Raw genomic sequence first — 20,152 nt, 5'->3', positions numbered from 1 at the left:
TGGCTTGCTTTAAGAGGCTGGGCCAGTCTTCCATATCCGTCCCAACCCACAGCCTCCCAAGCGTGCACGCCCGCCTCCGCTCCTGAGGTATTCACGGCAGCGATTGGAGGAGAAGGGGGAAAAAAAACTCCGACTAGCGCCGCCTTCTGTTTGGCAGAGTGCTCTTCCATTGGCTGGACTCTCGGCCCGGACCCCTCCCCCACCCCGGTGACTGACAGTTTGGCATGAGGGCCGACGGGGGCTGGGCGACCCTTTTCCCCCTTAGCCTCTCGACAACGACAACGGGCCGCCGCCGCCGCGCTCGCCATGATGATGGAGTCGCTGCGAGTGCAGCGGCTGCAGCCGGGCGTCGGGGGCACGCTGCGCTCGCTGCGGCCTGGCGTGACCGCGGGGGCGACCCTCCCGGCCGCCTCTGCTCCGCCACTGCCGCCTCCCCCGCCGCCGCTCGGGCTGTCGCTCACCTTGGGCCCGCCGCCGCCGCCGCCGCCCCTGCCGCCTCTCCCGCCGCCGCTCTTGCCCAGCGTGACAGCCGGCTCCAGCTCCCCGGGGGCGGCGGCGGCAGCGGCAGCAGCAGCGATGTCGGCGGCGACCAGCACCAGCACGGGGCCGCCCGCCGTGCTGAGGGAGGCCGTCGAGGCTGTAGTCAGGAGCTTCGCCAAGCACACGCAGGGATACGGCCGCGGTGAGGAAGGGCTGCCAGCCCCCGTTTCTGCTTTCGGGGTGGCGGGTGGAGGGCCTCCTGTGCCTCTGAACATGGGCAGAGTGCCTGCCTGCCCCGCCCCGCCCCGCTCGGCATAGTGGGGCCATCACTGTGTCTTGCCTTGGCCTAGCTGCCTTCGCAGTGTTGTTGTTGTGAGGGTGAAGTGGAAATGGGAGGAAGGGGGGACGTGTGGAAGGTTCAGAGCTTCTTGAGGTAAGGTGGATAAAACTGCAAGAAATGAGGTCAAAGTACCTCGAAGCATAAGCAGAGTGCCCTGCCTTGTCACTTATCAGCAGTTTAGAAAGACTGTAAGCATGCACAGAGTGCCTGCCTCTTCTGAAGGTCAGCCTGTTAGAAGCCAAGGCAGCGCCTCTGAGCACAAGAGCCCTTCCGGGTGTTGTTGGACTATAGCTCCCATCATCCCTGGACATTGGCTGTTCAGGCTGGGGCTGATGGGAGTTGGGACCCAACAACAACTGGAGGACTCTTTCCTCTCTCCTCTGCCAACACACTGCCTCGAGCAGGTGGAGATACTCTTACCACACATGCGAAGGGTTAGCGGAAGCTGTTATGGGGGTCCCTCTTTATTTCTCCAGCTGTTGCTCACAGATCGCCCTGGCAACAGAAGGCAGCAACCCCTCTGGATACTTTATTGCTGCTACAGGTTCAAGCTATGGGTTGGTCCTCTGAAACCAGGCGCTTCAGTGCCACCATAAATAACTTATATTCACCCTTTGCCAACCTGCTTGTGCTGTATGGTAGCTAGGCATGTGTTGAAATAAATAACTTTATTTATTTTTATTGTTATGGTTTTAAATGTTAACGTTTTATTGTATTGTTTTTATCTTGTACGTCGCCCAGAGTGGCTGGACATCCAGCCAGATGGGCGACTAATAAATTTAATAAATAAATAATAAATAATAATAATTTATGAAACAGGTGGAACAAATATAGAAAGATCACTTAATAAGTTAGTTCTGAAAGGGTATGGTTACAGTACAGTGTTGACCAGTCTCTTAGATGTTGCGCTTTGTAAACTGTCCTCAGAGAATAACACAATGTAATCCTACCTAACCTTCTGGGCTAACCACCACCTTCAGTAATCCAATCCTCTAGCCCTCAAGCGCTCATCCCTATCTCCTGGTCAACTCCCACACACCAGCCCCCATTCACTCAACCAATCAGCACACAGCATTCCTCAACAGGCTAACTCCCTCTCCCTCTTCACTCTACTTACCATACTTACTCTAATGCAAACTCCATCTGAAGCATTACCTTATTAACTGTTTATATGACTCACGTAACAACGAAATATCAGCCGCTACTTTGGCTATTGTTGTGGCCCCTCCAGATGGGTGCTGTGTTGCAGGTGTATTGTGCAACATGTTCTCAATGCATGAATAGTGGGTTTATTCTACTTTAGTTTGTTCTGTGATGCCTTCCCAGTGCTGCCACATTATTGCAATCTGGAGGGGCTCTAGCACAACAAAAGTGGGATTAAGAAACCCCCCAGAACATTGGTGGGATACAAAATTATGCTATTTCAGCAGGAAGTTACAGAATATGCACTGATTAGAAATGAAGCGGCGTGACAGGCCCAAAACTTTTACAGGCATAAACAGTATTGAAATTGGGATTGCGTGTGCCCATCATGAGCACAGATCGTCATGAATGTGCAATAAAGAGGACATTTGGAGGGCCTCTTTGTCTATGTCAGCCTTTGCCAACCTGGTGCCCTCATGATATTTTGGACTACAGCTCCCATTAGCAGATGTGCTAGCTGGGACTGATGATTGTTGCAGTCCAAAACATCTGGAGGGCACAGGATTAGCAAAAGCTGATCTACATTGATGCCTCTGGCCAGTCCTGCAAGATTCTCTAAAATACAAGATGGAGTGAGTGAACTGATGAAAGATCCTGAGGTTCCCCCCCCCCCATTAAAATGTGAGCTTGTGGCCTGTGTTTGGTAATAACAGACTGATCTGTGCATCTATTTCTGAAGGAAAAGTGCCTTTCTGTGGGTTTCAGAAAAGGAGTGTTGCTGTCTGGTGAACTGGGCAGTCCCAGTGGCATGGATTCTTGAGTATGGGAACCCTTGGAGAGGGAAACTTGAATTCCTGTAATTAGGAGTGGGGAGAGGTATGGTGCACCTGCAGTTCTGTGTAGAGGCACTCTCCTTCTTCACATTCCTCCCCTGGTAATGTTGGAAGCTTTAAACTTCCCATACATATCAAAGTAAAAATAAAGAGGCAGCCATTGTTTCTTCAGCACCCTAATGTTGTTTTTAGGTACAACCATAGGGGTCCATGTCTGAAATCTTGATGCCTTCAGCTAGTGCTGGAGGAAGGGGCCTTTCTCCCTCCCCAAAGGTCTCAATCAATAATGGTGGATCCTGTCCTCCCTCATCCCTTTTTTCGGGATGGCTGCGTTATTTAGTCCTTGCTTATGCTTGGATGCAAGAAGGGATCAGGATCTTCTCACTGTCTGCTTTGGAACATGTTTGTTGATGTACAACCTGCTACACATTTTTTGTTCTGGGATTGTATAGAGGGGCCTAAATTATGAGCACGCTCCAGGGCAGCTTAAACTTGGCCATCTTTAAGAGCCGTTGGGTTGTCTTGGGAAATGTGAAGATAGGGCAGTTAAAATATGAGTTTTTAAATGCCTCTATGTGGAAAAATATTTTCTCCTTTTCTAAGTAGGGGAAGTTTTGTGGCTATTTAGAGTGTTGGCTTGCAGTAGCAGGTCCAATAGATGCTGCCTTGCATATTCTAAGCAGTAAATACTTGGCAGGCAGTGACTTAAACGCAAGGCTGCTTTTCTGGCTCTGAAAGGCTTTGCCATGTGGAATCATTTAGTCTTTCCTATTTAATATGCAAGTCAGATGTGCTGTCATACACAACGTAGGGACCCACATTTTGTGATCCAAGACCATAAACAATAGATATAAATAACAGCCAGCCGTCTCTAACTGTAAACGTCTGCACTCTCGGGTAGGAAATGTAAAAATAAACTGCTGCTTTTCATACTTGTCAAGGTTTTTGAAAGATAATTTTTCTTTCAGTGCTTCCATGCAACAAAATCATTCGCGTTTTCACATAGAGGGGTATATTTTTATGGACATGCTGAGATTTCCAGCTTAAGATTGGCTTTAATTTTGCTACAGAAATCCAGTATGATGTGGGAGTTCTGTCTTCACAATTATTGGTGTGGAGAAGCTACTAGGGAGTTGTGTGACTTTGGGGGAAAGCCTCTGGCAGTTCCATCTATACTTTAGGGGAGAATCCAACAAGCCCTCATAAGTTTAAATGGGAGGGCATCTTGATGGCACAACACAAAACAAGTATTTATTTATTTGTATTTGTTTATTTAATGGGCTTATAATAGACCAAGTTTCAGGCAAAAAATGCATCCTAAAACAGTTTACAAACTATATATCATATACACAATAAAAGTATAATATTAAAACCATTTTAAAATCCATCTCCTTCAAAATACGGTTCAAAGCCAGCATAAATAATACAATAATAAGAAACCAGCATAACTGATATGTCATAGTCAGCCACTGAAGGCCTTTGTGTAAAAGTATTGAGGGATGGCAACAAAGATGATCAGGGGACTGGAAACAAAGCCCGTGGAGGAGAGACTGAAAGACCTGAGCATGTTTAGCCTTGAGAAAAGAAGACTGAGGAGACATACAATAACACTCTTCAAGTACTTGAAAGGTTGCCACACAGAGGAGGGCCAGGATCTTTTCTTGGTCGTTCCAGAGTGCAGGACACAAAATAATGGGCTCAACTTCCAGGAATCCTGATTTTGGCCAGACACCAGAAAAAACGTCCTAACTGTTAGAGGAGTACAACAGTGGTACCAATGACCTAGGGAGGAGGTGGGCTTTCCAACACTGGAGGCATTCAAGAGACAGCTAGACAGGCATCTGTTGGGTATGCTTTAATTTGGATTCCTACATTGAGTAGGGGGTTGGACTCAATGGCCTTATAGGCCCCTTCCAGCTGTATGATTCTATGATGGGGCATACCTGATCTCACTCGGGATCAAATTCCACAGCTGTGGAATCACACTGAAAAGCCCCTGTTCCATATGCACACCAGCCTAATCTTTACAGGTAATAATCTCAATAGCACCTCCAATGTATCTTAAGATGTGGGCAAGTTGATTCATGTGCAGTCTTTAGGATAACCTGGCCCCAAACTGTTCAGGGCTTTAAAGGTCATCCATCACAGGCACTATGAATTAGGCCTGGGAATACATTAATATCCAGTGCAACTGGTACAATATGATGATGATTTTATTACCTGGCCTTCATCCAGAGGTCCCAGGGAGTGTTAATACAGGATTTAAAAAAACATAAAATCACATCACAAAAAATAAAGTAGGTCCTAAAAATATACATCTCAGGTGTCAAAGGTGTAAAGAAGTATGTCTTCAGCACTCACTAAAAACTATTTAGAACTGTTTAAAGGCAGCTCTATGTAGAGCACAGTATAGTAGTCTAGCTAGGATGTGCCTAGTGGACAGATAATTGGGGCAAGGGAGTAAATGAGGGGCAAGTTGGAAAAAGGATTCTATTCTTCCTCTCCTCTCATACAGAATGTCAGAGCAGATAGCAAAGTGACTCAGCTTTATAAATGGTTGGTCCTAAAGGAATCTGATACTACTTCTGAACCAGTAGTTAAGGGGATCCATGGATGCATAGCTGCTTTGCTTAGCATTTCACATCTAGCATTTTCTTCAGTTCACAAGCAATCATTCTCACTTTAATAATTTCCCCATATTCCAAAGGGCTAAACAGTCTTCAAATTATATGTGTATATTTATTTATTATTAGATTTATATCCCGCCCTTCCTCCCAGTAGGAGCCCATATTAGTTTTCAATATGTGCATATTTAAGTATAATCTTATATAAGTGAGCTTGTAGAAGTTGAGAAGACATCGTAGAGTAGTAGCTGATAGTGTATATATATGTTCCAAGTGTAAGGATGAGGTAGAACTGAGGTAGCTAAAACCACTTTCTCCTGAGGACCAAAGGCAACTGAGTAATCCCAATGTGCAAGTGGCTCCTGTTTTAATCTTTGATTCTAAAGTAAGCCAGTTTCAGTCTCATTCTGCTCTGGACAGCATTGCTTTTTCACAGCACTGTAGGAACCAGTAAGCAGTCTCTGGAAAGCTGTTCCTTGTTAAGCTTTTTATCTCATATTCAGTGTTTGCATACTTTGAGAAAAGACTCAGCCAACTCTTCATGGAAACCTGGACATCTTAGACAGCTTTGCTTGCTTTTCAAATGTTTCTAGCCAAAGTAATTATTTTATTTTTGCATGGGCCACTAGTGCTGTTTTTCCATGTTCGTTTTAAAATCAGAACCTCCTGGTTGCCTTTATTTAAATTGGTTTAGAGAGGAGTGCTGCAGCCTACACACAATCCTCATTCTTTTCTTATTAAAGTGTCATGAGAACAGGGTTATTGAGAATGCCAGTGACCAAGAAAGCACTGACTCTTAGACAGTACAGAATTCTATCTGCCTATGTGATGCAGTGGATTTATTACTTTGACAGCTTGAATTTTTTTTACTGCATACCTGTTCTACAAGTATTGATGCTCTATTGCAGAGTTTTATGTCACATTCTATCAATCAGAGTGATGCGATCATACTCACTTTCAATAAAAAACACTGCTGCTTTTAAATATTATATTAAAATGCACAACGCTTGTTTCTAAGCATGTGCATTTTTGCTATCTTAAATGTGAACTATTTTATAATAGTAAAAAGCATATTTTGTCAAACATTTCTAACCAAAACGCTCATTTTATTTTTGCTTGGGCCACTGATGCTGTTTTCCATCTTCTAGGGAATTACTAATTTTAGTCAAGGAGCGTGGCTGTTTGGCATACTCATCCACTGTCTGACCTCATGCTTCTCTTGCAAACACAATGCTTTACAGTACAACAGAGACAATGTGTAATGGGATCTTGTCTGGGCTGAGTATAGAAAACTCATACTGTGGCTACAGAGTACTCTTTGGGCTGCTTTCAGACATCACAAATGAACTCTGGTTGGTTACTTGCTTGACAAATGATAAGCTGATCTTGTGGCTATCCCCAAATCCTTAAATCTTCTGTGAAATACCACATACAGTATGATTCTGAATCTTCCTTCATGAATGCATTTGATATTTAACTATAAAATGTATCTCTGTCTCAAAACCTGGCACAGGAGCATTCAAGTGCTAGGTGTGGTAATGCCTGGACAGGTCAGTTGGGCTATTAGTGGAAACTCTTAAATCTGCCACACTCAGAAACTATTTTCACTTGCTTCAGAATGGCACACAAGACATGGTATGGTAGTATGTTTGTTTTTAAAAGTCAAGACGGTGCCTATTTTTAGGGGAAATGAGTTGTGATTATATGCTCTGAACTTTTTTTTGCCTCAAAATAAATCCTTTGTGACATGTTCTACATATTTTTCCACAGTCAGCCCAAGTATTATATGTCTTGAAATAACTGATATTCAGTAACTACCACCACAGGCTTTTCTTTTTACCTCTAACTTTGGACCTGTCCCAAGGATGCTGAGCATCCAAGACATCATTCTTTAGATTTGACCGCTTTTGGAACCTGTGCAAATGTCTTTTCTAACTCTTTTTTTGGGGGGGGGGAATGATGAGCAGAAAATGATTATTCTAGATTATATTCTCCTTGCTGCCTTTGTTGTGAAAAACAGTCCTTCATATTCTGTTCTGATACACCCCTCTTGTTCTGTTTTCAGTCAATGTTGTAGAAGCTCTTCAGGAATTCTGGCAGATGAAACAGTCGCGTGGTGCTGATCTGAAAAATGGTGCTTTGGTGGTTTATGAAATGGTCCCATCCAGCAGTCCTCCTTACATCTGCTATGTCACTTTGCCAGGAGGAAGCTGTTTTGGCAGTTTTCAGGTTAGAAGGCCTTAGCTAGATGTTTGCATTATTTTTTGTTGCAGTCTTCTAGAACTCTGATGTGGTAGGGTTGATTAAACGTTCCTCAGGTTGTGCTTTAGGTTAGGCTTTAGTGGAATAAAACCAGAATATTTCCCTCTATACTGCAACCAAGGCACTAGCCCTGATCCAGTACTTGTAGCTTGAAAATTGTACAAACATATCAGGTGGATCTGAGAGCTGCTCCAACAGTGCATATATGACTTGTCACCGGCACAATCTGGTACGCACAACTGTCATACCAAAATGAGCATGCATCTATTGTGGTGGTGTGGATTATGTTTTGAGGGATAGTTTTTCTATTTTATTTAACAAAATTTACATACCGCTTGAATTTACATACCTCTAAGCAGCTTACAAAAACATTTAAATTTTCAATAAAATTGTTAAAAACAAATAATTAAAACATATTTAAAACAATTAAAACAGCTACTAACTAAAGATTAAAACAGACCAACATTTATATGTCTGGCTTGGCTCTAGCAAAGTGGTTTGGATGTCTTTGGGCTCCAGCAAAACATTGCCACACATTAAAAAAAACTGCCCACCCAACCCACAAGAGTGAATCACAGTTGGGTAGCTTGCAATTTTATATTGGAATTTCTTCCGCTATTGGATTATCTGTGGATCATGAAAATTCAAATTAATTGGGGGAAACTGTGGAGTGCCAAATGGCTGCAAAAAATATTTTTTTTAAACACAAGCAGCTTCAAATCCATGTTAAACTCCTGTGTGGATGAGCCCGTAAACATTAGTTGCTGTTGCATATCATGCATGTTTAAAGTCCGCTGATCCTGCAAGACCAGTGTATGAAGTGTCATTGTGCTATAAACTGCGATATATTTCATTTGCTATCCCAAATCCTGTCAGTTAAAGGCTTAACACTTGGGAATCTAGAGTAGCTGTTACTTTTGGCTGAACTAAACTCTTCGTTGTTGAATTAAAACAGGCATCCAAAACAAGCAATCCTAGTTTTTGAACTGCCTATCCAATTGGAGAGCAGCGTCGGGTGCTTAGAATTGGATGGTTACAACTTAGTTTTAAGCTGATTAATTTTGTGGACAGATCCAGCTGTGGTACTTCCTTCTCCAAATAATATATGCTGCCTTCAGCTGCATGTGTAATTCCCTACATTGTAGATGGCTGGCGTTGCTGTGTTTAAGAAGCCCATTCCTAATGAATTCAGGATGTCAGAGAACAGCTTTTCAGCATGCCCCCTTGCAACATAATAATTTGAGGTGGGGATGACTTTGGAGTACGTGGGATCTAATCGATCTTGGCCATTTGATTCCTATTTATTTATTTCATTAAACTTATAGACCGCCCCATAGCTGAAGCTCTCTGGGCGGTTCACAAGACAAGAAACATCAAAAATACAATAAACGTGTAGCAATATAAAAACACATTAAAAGTTTAAAATGTTAAAAAATTAAAACAATATCAGCGCATACTAAACATGTTGAAAAGCCTGGGTGAAGAGAAGAGTTTTAACCTGGCGCCGGAAAGATAGTAACGATGGCGCCAGGCGTATCTCCTCTGGGAGATCGTTCCACAGTTCGGGGGCCACCACAGAAAAAGCCCTTTTCCGCGTTGCCACCCACCGAGCTTCCCTATGAGTAGGAACTCGGAGGAGGGTCTTTGATGATGAGCGTAGTGTACGGGCAGGTTCATAACAGGGGAGGCGTTCCAACAGGTATTGTGGTCCTGTGCCGTATAGGGCTTTGTAGGTCAAGACCAGCACTTTGAAATTCTTATGTCTGTTCTTGTCTCCCTGCCCACCCACCCCCGACCCTTAGTTTTGTCCAACCAAAGCTGAAGCCAGGAGGAGTGCAGCAAAAATTGCACTGATGAATTCAGTGTTCAATGAACATCCATCCCGGAGAATCACAGATGAGTTTATTGAGAAGAGTGTCTCAGAAGCTTTGGCGTCTTTCAATGTAAGTGCTTCTCAAACCCCTGTGACTATACTTGGCGGGGACAGAATTGTTGGAAAGTGTTGTGAATCTATGGGAAGGGAAATTTTAATATATTTATTTATTTATTATTTGATTTATATCCCGCCCTTCCTCCTAGCAGGAGCCCAGGGCGGCAAACAGAAGCGCTAAAAACACTTTAAAACATCATAAAAACAGACCTTAAGATACATTAAAACAAAACAACGTTAAAAACATTTTTTTAAAAGAAAGTTTTAAAAACATCTTTTAAAAAAGGGATTTAAAAAAAACCCATATTAACAAGCAATTCTAATACAGACGCAGACTGGGATAGGTCTCAACTTAAAAGGCTTGTTGAAAGAGAAAGTCTTCAAAAGGCGCCGAAAAGATAGCAGAGATGGCGTCTGTGTAATATTCAAGGGGAGGGAATTCCACAGGGTAGGTGCCGCCACACTAAAGGTCCGTTTCCTATGTTGTGCAGAACGAACCTCCTGATAAGATGGTATCTGCAGGAGGCCCTCACCTGCAGAGTGCAGTGATTGACTGGGTATGTAAGGGGTAAGACAGTCTTTCAGTCCCGAGCTGTATAGGGCTTTGTACACCAAAACTAGAACCTTGAACTTGGCCCGGTAGCAAATGGGCAGCCAGTGCAATTCTTTCAGCAGCAGGGTGACATGTTGGCGATACCCTGCCCCAGTGAGCAGTCTTGCTGTCACATTTTGCACCAGCTGCAGCTTCCGGACCAACCACAAGGGCAGCCCCACATAGAGCTCATTACAGTAATCCAGCCTGGAGGTTACCAGTGCATGGACAACAGTAGTCAGGCTATCCTGGTCCAGAAACAGCTGCAGCTGTCTTACTAGCCAAAGTTGGTAAAAGACACTCCTAGCCACGGAGGTCACCTGGGCCTCTAGCGACAAAGATGGATCCAGGATCACCCCCAGACCATGGACCTGCTCTTTCAGAGGGAGGATGACCCCATCCAAAGCAGGCAACTGACCAATTATCTGAACTTGGGAACCACCAACCCACAGGGCCTCCATCTTGCTAGGATTCAGACTCAGTTTATTGGCCCTCATCCAGCCCACCACTGAGTCCAGGCTGCGGTCCAGGGCTTGCACGGCCTCTCCTGATTCAGATGCTGCGGAGTAATAGAGCTGCGTATCATTAGCATACTGCTGACATCTCACCCCAAAGCTCCTCATGACTGCTCCCAAGGGCTTCATATAGATGTTAAACAGCATGGGGGACAAGATGGTACCCTGTGGCACCCCACAGCACCACTGCCAGGGGGCCGAAAGACAGTCACCCAATGCTGTTCTCTGAGAGCGACCCTGGAGGTAGGATCGGAACTACTGTAAAACAGTGCCTTCAGTACCCATCTCAGCAAGTCAGCCCAGAAGGATGCCATGCTGAATGGTATCAAAAGCCGCCAAGAGATCAAGTAAGAATAACAGGGTTGCGCTCCCCCTGTCCTCCCGATAAAGGTCATCCATCAGGGTGACCAAGGCTGATTCAGTCCCATAACCAGGCCTGAACCCAGACTGAAATGAGTCAGGATAATCTGTTTCATCCAAGAGTCCTTGCAGTTGCTGCGCCACAACCCTCTCAATCACCTTCCCTAAAAAGGGGGTATTTGCAAGCAGTCGGTAGTTGTCACAAACCAATGGGTCCAAGGTGGGCTTTTCCAGGAGTGGTCGGATCACCATCTCTTTCAAGGCAGCTGGAACCATTCCCTCCCGCAAGGATGCATTGACCACACCCTGGATTCACTCGGTCAGACCCTCTCGGCAAGCTTTACTAAGCCAAGACCGGCAAGAGTCGAGAGGACACGTTGCTGGCCGCATCATCGCAAGCACCTTGTCCACATCATCAGACTGCATCAACTGAAACTGTTCCCAAGAAATTGCAGCAGACGTTGCCAAATTCTTGGCATCTGGAAACTGTTATTGGTAAGGCTTCTAACAACTCTGGGAATGTCATCAAAATAAACTGTTAACAACCCCCTCTTCTCTCCAGAGAAGAAACCCAGTTGCATTTCTGTTAACTTGCCCTTGACGTTTGCACTACACCCTGTGTAGAAGGCTTCTGGCGTTCCAGCCTATTCTGCTTCTGCAACTCTGACCAGCATTCTTATGAAATCTTTAAAAAAACCCACAACTCTCTTCTTCTCTTTGTGGTTCATAGCGGGGGTAGAGTGTTTGTCATGGATCATCAACCCAGTCATGGGTCGATGGCACAGCTTTAAGCTAATTGCTCTACCTTATCTCCCCTGTCCATAAAATGGGAATAATGGTGAACTGTTCAGTGTTAAGGAAAAATGCAATTAAGATGAGGTCTTAGGGTTCATTACACAGGAGACCCATCTACTTGAAAATCAGCCTTTTTGTGTGTTTGGTATCTTGTACATTAATAACCCCTCACCCCTTTAGGATGCACACCTTAATGTGGTGAGGGGGTTTGAGAGTGTTGAAGAAGCTGAGAGCAATGCCATCAGGAGTCTAGACCAAGAGGCTAGACTCCTAGCAGGGGCACCCATGGCGGAATGGTCAAAGCTGAGACACCAGAGTAAGATGCATCCAGACTCAGAGGAAGGCAATGATAAACCACCTCTGAATACCTCTTACCACAAAAACCCTATGAACAGAGTATCCAAAATGCAACACAAGATAGTGCTGGAAGATGAGACCCCCAGGTCAGAAGGCACTCACCGAGCTACTGGGGAAGAACGAAGGACAAGTATGAGTAGAGCTGTGACTAATGACGCAGCTGGGTCAAAGCTGAAAGGAAGTCCAGAGGCTGATGCTCACAGATGTGAAAGGAGAGTCCGGAGTTGTACGACACACACAATAGGAACATGGAATGTGAGAAGCATGAACCAGGGAAAGTTAGAAATTGTCAAGCAAGAAATGGAACATATCAACATTACAATACAGTAGGGCCCCACTCATATGGCGGGTTATGTTCTGGATCCCCGCTGTAAAGCAGAACTCATTGAATAGAATGGTGCGCGATGCTCGAAAACCACCGTAAAAGCGGAACAAGCTCCGTATGAGTGGGGCTTTAGTCTAATTGCATCTAATTGAGACTGTTGTATTAGCGAATCGCTGTAAAGCGAATCACGATAAAGCGGGGCCCTACTGTACGTGGCGTGAGTGAATTTAAATGGATGGGAATGGGACATTTTCAATCAGACAACTACAAAATATTTTATGCAGGAAATGAGAAATCAAGAAGAAACGGGGTTGCTTTAATAGTGAGAAGTGATGTAGCAAAAGCAATTAGGAGCTACAGCGCAAGGTCTGAACGAGTGATATCAATGAGATTAAATGGGAAACCTATTAACATAACCATCATCCAAGTCTACGCTCCAACATCAAACGCAGAAGAAGAGGAATTGGAGAGATTTTACACAGAAGTACAGGAGGGAGTTGATCACACACCAAAACAAGATGTTCTGATAATCATGGGGGACTGGAATGCAAAAGTAGGGAACAGAGAAGAACTAGGAATTGTGGGGAAATGGGGCTTAGGAGACAGAAATGAAGCAGGAGAAAGACTTACTGAATTCTGTGAAGCCAATAATTTGTTTCTTGCAAACACATTTTTTTTTATAATTTTTTTATTCAAATTTTTCAAAAGACAAACAAAACAAAGTCAAACAACAAAAACATAACAATACAACAAAAGAAAAAAAATAGTTGACTTCCGATTTGTCGCAGATCAGCTATAAGTATATAATATATATCAAACCTGTCCCTTAATATATACATACAGGATCACTTTTCTCCATAGGTTATGTTAGTTAATCGTCAAATCCCAATATCATCGTTTTATTTTGATCTTTCAACAAAAAGTCTAAGAGAGGCTTCCATTCCTTAAGAAATGTGTCTGTCGATTTTTCTCTAAGTAAGCATGTCAATTTATCCATCTCAACTAAGTCCATTAATTTCAATAGCCATTCTTCCGTTGTTGGTGTTGATTCCATTTTCCACTTTTGTGCATATCTTAATCTTGCTGCCGTAATCATATATAATATTATTCTTCCATATTTCTTTTCTATTTGTTTATCCATAAAACCCAATAAAAAAAATTCTGGTTTTGACTGAATATTTATCTTTAGAATTTTTTGCATCATCCTACCTATCTGCCCAAAATGATTTTGCCTTTTTACACAACCACCACATATGATAAAATGATCCTTCTTGTTGTTTACATTTCCAACAAACATTAGAAACATTACTATACATTTTTGACAACTTTTCTGGAGTCATGTACCAACGATACATCATTTTATAGAAATTTTCTTTAAGATTATAGCATAATGTAAATCTCAAGCCTTTTTTCCACATATTTTCCCATTGATCCATTTGTATGTTATAACCAAAAATTTTTGCCCACTTTACCATACACTCTTTTACTTGTTCTTCTTCCATATCCATTTTCAGCAAGAGTTTATATGTTTTCGCAATTATATTTTCATCATTTGTACACAAACCTATTTCAAAATCAGGTTTACTTATTTCAGACCCATACATTTTCTTACCCATTTTATATCTTTCTAACAATTGTAAATAGGCAAACCATTGAGAACTATATCCTTCCTTTATCAGTTGTTCTCTCTCTTTCATTATATATTCTCCATGTACATTTTCTAATAGTTCTTGATAAGTTAACCATTTCTCTTTTCCAGCCATTTCTCTTCTGTAAAACGCTTCTTGACTTGAGACACATAATGGTATTTTCGAATAGAACCTTGGTTTATATCTATTCCATATTTTCAACAGAGGACGTCTTATAAAGTGATTATTAAAGTCTACATTTACTTTTACTTTGTCATACCATAGATATCCATGCCATCCCCACTTCAGGTTATGGCCCTCCAAATCCAATAGTCTTTTATTCCTCAATAAAATCCATTCCTTTATCCAGACTAAACAACAGGCAGCAAAATAAAGTCTCAGATTTGGTAATCCCAGACCTCCTCTTTCTTTGGCGTCTTGTAGTAATTTAAATTTAACTCTTGGTTTTTTTCCTTGCCATACAAATTTAGAGATATCTTTTTGCCATTGTTTAAAAGGTAAGTCAGAGGATATTACAGGTATTGTTTGAAACAGAAACATCATTCTCGGTAATACATTCATTTTTATCACAGATATTCTACCCATTAATGACAATTGTAGTTTATCCCATTTTAGCAGATCTTTCTTAATCTCTGTCCATAATTTTTCATAATTATTATGAAACAACTTTGAATTTTTATTTGTCATAATAATACCTAAATATTTCAACTTTTTCTCTATTGTAAAATCTGTCTTGTCCATTAACTCTTTCTGTTCCCTTAAAGATAAATTTTTCACCAACATCTTTGTTTTTTGATTGTTGATCTTAAATCCTGCTAACAGTCCAAATTCTTTTAATTTGTCCATCAATGCATTAATTCCTTCCAAAGTGTTTTCTAATACAATTATCAAATCATCAGCAAATGCTCTCAGTTCATATTCTTCTTTTTTTATCTTTAGTCCCGAAATCCTTTTATCTTGCCTTATATCTCTAAGCAGCACTTCTAAGACCAGAATAAATAGAAGGGGAGATAATGGACATCCCTGTCTTGTACCCTTTTGTATTTCACATGAATCCGTTAAATCTCCATTAACAATTATCTGAGCCTTCTGAGATGTATAAATCGATCTAATCCATTTTATAAAATTGTCTCCAAAATCCATTTGCTCCAAAACCTGAAACATAAATTTCCAATTCAAATTATCAAATGCTTTCTCAGCATCTAAGAAAATCAAAGCTGCTTGTTTATCATTTCGTTGTTCTAAATATTCCAACACATTCAAAACATTCCTGACGTTGTCACGTAATTGTCTTTTAGGTAAAAACCCCGATTGATCTTCCTGGATAAATTGTTGCAATATTATTTTCATTCTTTTTGCCAAAATCATTGTAAAAATTTTATAGTCATTATTCAATAGAGATATCGGCCGATAATTTTTTGTTTTAGTTAAATCTTGCTCCTCTTTAGGTATTAATGTTATGTTAGCATTTTTCCAACTATCCGGTATCTTCCCCTCTTGCAAAATAGAATTCATTGTATACTGTAAAGGTAACAAGAGTTCTTCCTCCAAACATTTATAGTACAGTGCTGATAACCCATCCGGTCCTGGCGCCTTTCCTGATTTAATTTTGCTTATAGCTTCAGATATCTCTCTTGACGTGATAGGACCATTAATAACTTGTCTCTGAAAATCTGTAATTTTAGGCAAATTCTGTTTAGATATATACTCTTCTATTTTTTCAGATGGGATTTCCTGACACTTGTACAATGTTGAATAATATTGATGAAAAACCTTTTTGATTTTTACATTGTCAGCATCTCATCTCCTTCTTGTATCTTTAAAATAAGATTTTTTTGACGTTCTTTTCTTAATTTATATGCTAACCATTTCCCCGGTTTATTTGCAAATTCAAAAGACCTTTGTTTAGCAAAATTTAGTTTCCTTTCCATTTCTCTGTCAGCATTGATACTTGATTCTGTAACATTTTAATTTGATTTACAATAGAAACTTTAGTTGGATTCTTTTTCAATTCTTCCTCTTTTTGTTTTATTTCTTCCAAAATTAATTGCATTTTCTGTTGTTTCTTTTTTTTTAATTCAGAGTTACATTTAATAAAATATCCCCTCATAAATGCCTTACTTGTATCCCAGACAATATTTTCATTTGTTCCTTTATGTAAATTATGTTCAAAAAACTCTTTTAATTTTTTCTTACATTCTTGTACTACTATATCATTCTGTAATAAGGATTCATTTAGTCTCCATCTAAATCCAAGATTTTTTTTTTTGAAAGTTAATATCACAGGATTGATATTGCAAACACATTTTTTGACCAACCGAAGAGACGACTGTACACGTGGACATCACCAGATGGTCAATATAGGAATCAAATTGATTATATAATTGGAAACAGAAGATGGAGAAGTTCCATACTTTCTGCAAAAACAAGACCAGGAGCAGACTGCGGTACAGATCATGAACTGATCGTATCGAAAATCAGAGTAAAGCTAAAGAAGAACAACAAAGCAATCATAATGCCAAAATACACTTTAAATAGCATCCCAGAAGAATATAATGATCAAATAAGGAACAGATTTGAGGCTTTAAAGTTAGTTGACAGAGAACCAGAAGAACTATGGAGTGAGGCAAGAGACATTATCAGGGAAGAATGCAAAAAGACAATACTTCTAGTTAAAAAGAGAGAAAGACCTCAATGGATGACTGAAGAAACTCTTAAAATGGTTAAAGAGAAAAGGAAAGCAAAAGCAAAAGGAGATAGAAACACGGTCAGAACCCTAAATGCAACAATACAGAGACTAGTATGTAGGGACAAAGAACTATTACAATAGTTACTGTATAGAGACATAAGAGGACAACAAAAAGGGAAGAACAAGAGACCTATTCCAAAAGATTAGAGAAATGAAAGGGAAATTTAAACCAAGAGTAGCGATGTTGAATACTCAACAGGGAAACACACTGACTGACTGAGATGAAATAAAAGGAAGATGGAAGCAATACACTGAAGAACTCTATAAAAGAGATGACAGGATGACAGATTCATTCACGGAGGAACCGTATGATGAAGAACCAGAAATTTTAGAATGTGAGCTGAAAGCTGCTCTTAAAATACTTGGAAAAAACTAATCACCAGGAACAGATGGCATACCAATAGAGTTGCTACAAGCTACTGAGATTGAATCTGTCCAAAATTTGACAAAAATTTGTCAAGAAATATGGAAAACTAAACAATGGCCCACAGACTGAAAGTGTTCAATATATATCCCACTTCGAAAGAAAGGGGATCCCAGAGAATGCAGTAATTATCGAACTATTGCCTTAATATCCCATGCAAGTACAGTAATGCTCAAGATTCTACAACAAAGGCTCTTACCGTATACGGAGCAAGAAATGCCAGATGTCCAAGCTGGATTTAGAAAGGGAAGAGGCACCAGAGATCATATTGCGAACATACGTTGGATAATGGAACGGACCAAGGAATTTCAGAAGAAAATCACCCTGTGCTTTATAGATTACAGCAAAGCCTTTGACTGTGTAGATCATGAAAAACTATGGAATGCTTTAAAAGAAATGGGGGTGCCACAGCATCTGATTGTCCCGATGCGCACCCTGTACTCTGGACAAGAGGCTACTGTAAGGACAGAATATGGAGAAACCGATTGGTTCCCAATAGGAAAGGGTATGAGACAGGGGTGTATTTTATCACCCTATTTGTTTAATCTGTATGCAGAACATATCATACGGAAAGCGGGATTAGACCAAGATGAAGGAGGTGTGAAAATTGGAGGGAGAAACATCAATAATTTAAGATATGCAGACGATACCATACTTCTAGCAGAAACCAGTAATGATTTGAAACGAATGCTGATGAAAGTTACAGAGGAAAGCACAAAAGCAGGACTACAGCTGAACATCAAGAAGACTGAAGTAATGACAGCAGAAGATTTATGTAACTTTAAAGTTGACAATGAGGACATTGAACTTGTCAAGGATTATCAATATCTTGGCACAATCATTAACCAAAATGGAGACAACAGTCAAGAAATCAGAAGAAGGCTAGGACTGAGGAGGGCAGGTATGAGAGAACTAGAAGAGGTCCTCAAATGCAAAGATATATCACTGTGAACACCAAAATCATTCGTAAGGGTGTGAAAGTTGGACAGTGGAAAAAGCGGATAAGAAAAATGAACTCATTTGAATTGTGGTGTTAGAGGAGAGCTTTGCACATACCATGGACTGCAAAAAAGACAAATAATTGGGTGTTAGAACAAATAAAACCAGAACTGTCACTAGCAGCTAAAATGATGAAACTGAGGTTATCATACTTTGAACACATCATGAGAAGACACAATTCACTAGAAAAGACAATAATGCTGGGAAAAACAGAAGGGAGTAGAAAAAGAGGAAGGCCAAACAAGAGATGGGTTGATTCCATAAAGAAAGCCACAGACCTGAACTTACAAAATCTGAACAGGGTGGTTCATGACAGATGCTCTTGGAGGTCGCTGATTCATAGGGTCGCCATAAGTCGTAATCGACTCAGAGGCACATAACAACAACAACATTAATGACTGCTTCCAGAAGGGTGGCTCCAATTGCTACCCATTCATTGCTTTTCCATTGTGTAAGCTACAAGCAGAATTGTAATTGACTGTCCATCCATTTGTTTTTTCTATGTATACATTCTCCGACATACAGAAATGGGATGCCACAGGGTTCTCTTCTGGGCCCAGTGATGTTCAATATCTTCATGAATGACCTGGATGGAGGAGTGAAGAGAATGCTTATCAGATTTGCAGATAACACCTAATTGGCTAATACTGTAGAAGACAGAATCAGGATTCAAGATTATTATTATTTTTTGATTTGTATCCCGCCCTTCCTCCCAACAGGAGCCCAGGGTGGCAAACAAAAGCACTAAAAACATTAAAACATCATAAAAACAAACTTTAAATAACATCTTCAAAAATGATCTTGAAGGATGGAGAACTGGGCCAAACGTATCTGCATGAATTTCAACAGAAAGCAGTGTACAGTTTAGCATTTGGGCAGGAGGAATCAGATGCACCAATACAGGATGGGTGACACATGACAGGAGGGTCGCAGTGTTGGGTGGATGCTCTGTAAAAAGCATGGTGGTTCCACTCTAAATGCCTAGCCTGTAAGCACCCATTGCTTAATTGGGTCAGCTCAAAGCAATAAGGGAAGAAGCTATTGATTTCCTTCAGCAGAAGACCTACCGAAGTTCATAGCATATCTACCCTCTAAACATTTAGTTTGGTTCTACACGCATTTAATTGCCACAGCTTCCACCAAAGAAAAATCCTGGGAACTGTCATGTGGTGAATGCTAGGAATTTGTGTAGATTACTAACCACGCCTTCACAGAGCTACAGTTCTTGACGATGTGAGGGTGAATTAAACCAGATTAACTCTGTTGTATACCCTTAGTGATTTCTGTGTGACTGTAACTGGAATGCCTGTTGTGTGGCATGAGGAAGCTTATTTGTGAAACATCAAATTGAGGCTTAAGAGTAATTCCTAAATAGCTTGTGCCTGTTCCTCAGTATTGCAACTGTAAGAGAATTGCCATATTTGCAGATAGCACTAAACCATGGTTTAGCGCCATGTGCGGGAGCTGGAATGAGCCTGAGCAACGTGTTGCGCTCATGGGCTTCCCCCTTCCATCTCTTCTTCTGGCATGGTCAAGAGAAGAGATGTGCCAGTGTTTCAGTTTCACTTAATCTAAGTTTAGTCATAGTTGGTTTATTTATATACTACATTTTGCACAAATACATTGTGCTCAAAGTGGTTCGCAGAAAATAGACAAATACAATTATAGCACGTAATATAATACATAATAAACATTATAATGCACTACAATGACACCAACAGTTCACCAATTAACAGTTCATTTTTTGAAAAATCAAAAGTTTAAATGAGCCCATA

At 41.1% G+C, this 20,152-nt stretch overlaps 1 protein-coding gene across 1 annotated transcript in view; it reads left to right on the top strand.

Moving 5' to 3' along the window:
- Positions 1–203: 203 nt before the first annotated feature.
- Positions 204–20,152, top strand: part of LIX1L (limb and CNS expressed 1 like) — a 31,286-nt gene continuing 11,337 nt past the window's right edge. Inside the window, exons 1-3 of the mRNA XM_061605552.1 lie at positions 204–682; positions 7,486–7,649; positions 9,485–9,625. Of these exons, the coding sequence (XP_061461536.1) occupies positions 307–682; positions 7,486–7,649; positions 9,485–9,625 (681 nt within the window). The 5' untranslated portion in view covers positions 204–306. The remainder of the gene's footprint in view (positions 683–7,485; positions 7,650–9,484; positions 9,626–20,152) is intronic.

The sequence above is a fragment of the Rhineura floridana genome, chromosome 22 (genome assembly GCF_030035675.1).
Source record: "Rhineura floridana isolate rRhiFlo1 chromosome 22, rRhiFlo1.hap2, whole genome shotgun sequence".
Taxonomy (NCBI): domain Eukaryota; kingdom Metazoa; phylum Chordata; class Lepidosauria; order Squamata; family Rhineuridae; genus Rhineura; species Rhineura floridana.
The sequence above is the reverse complement of the archived record's forward strand: the minus strand, read 5'-3'. Positions and strand labels throughout refer to the sequence as shown.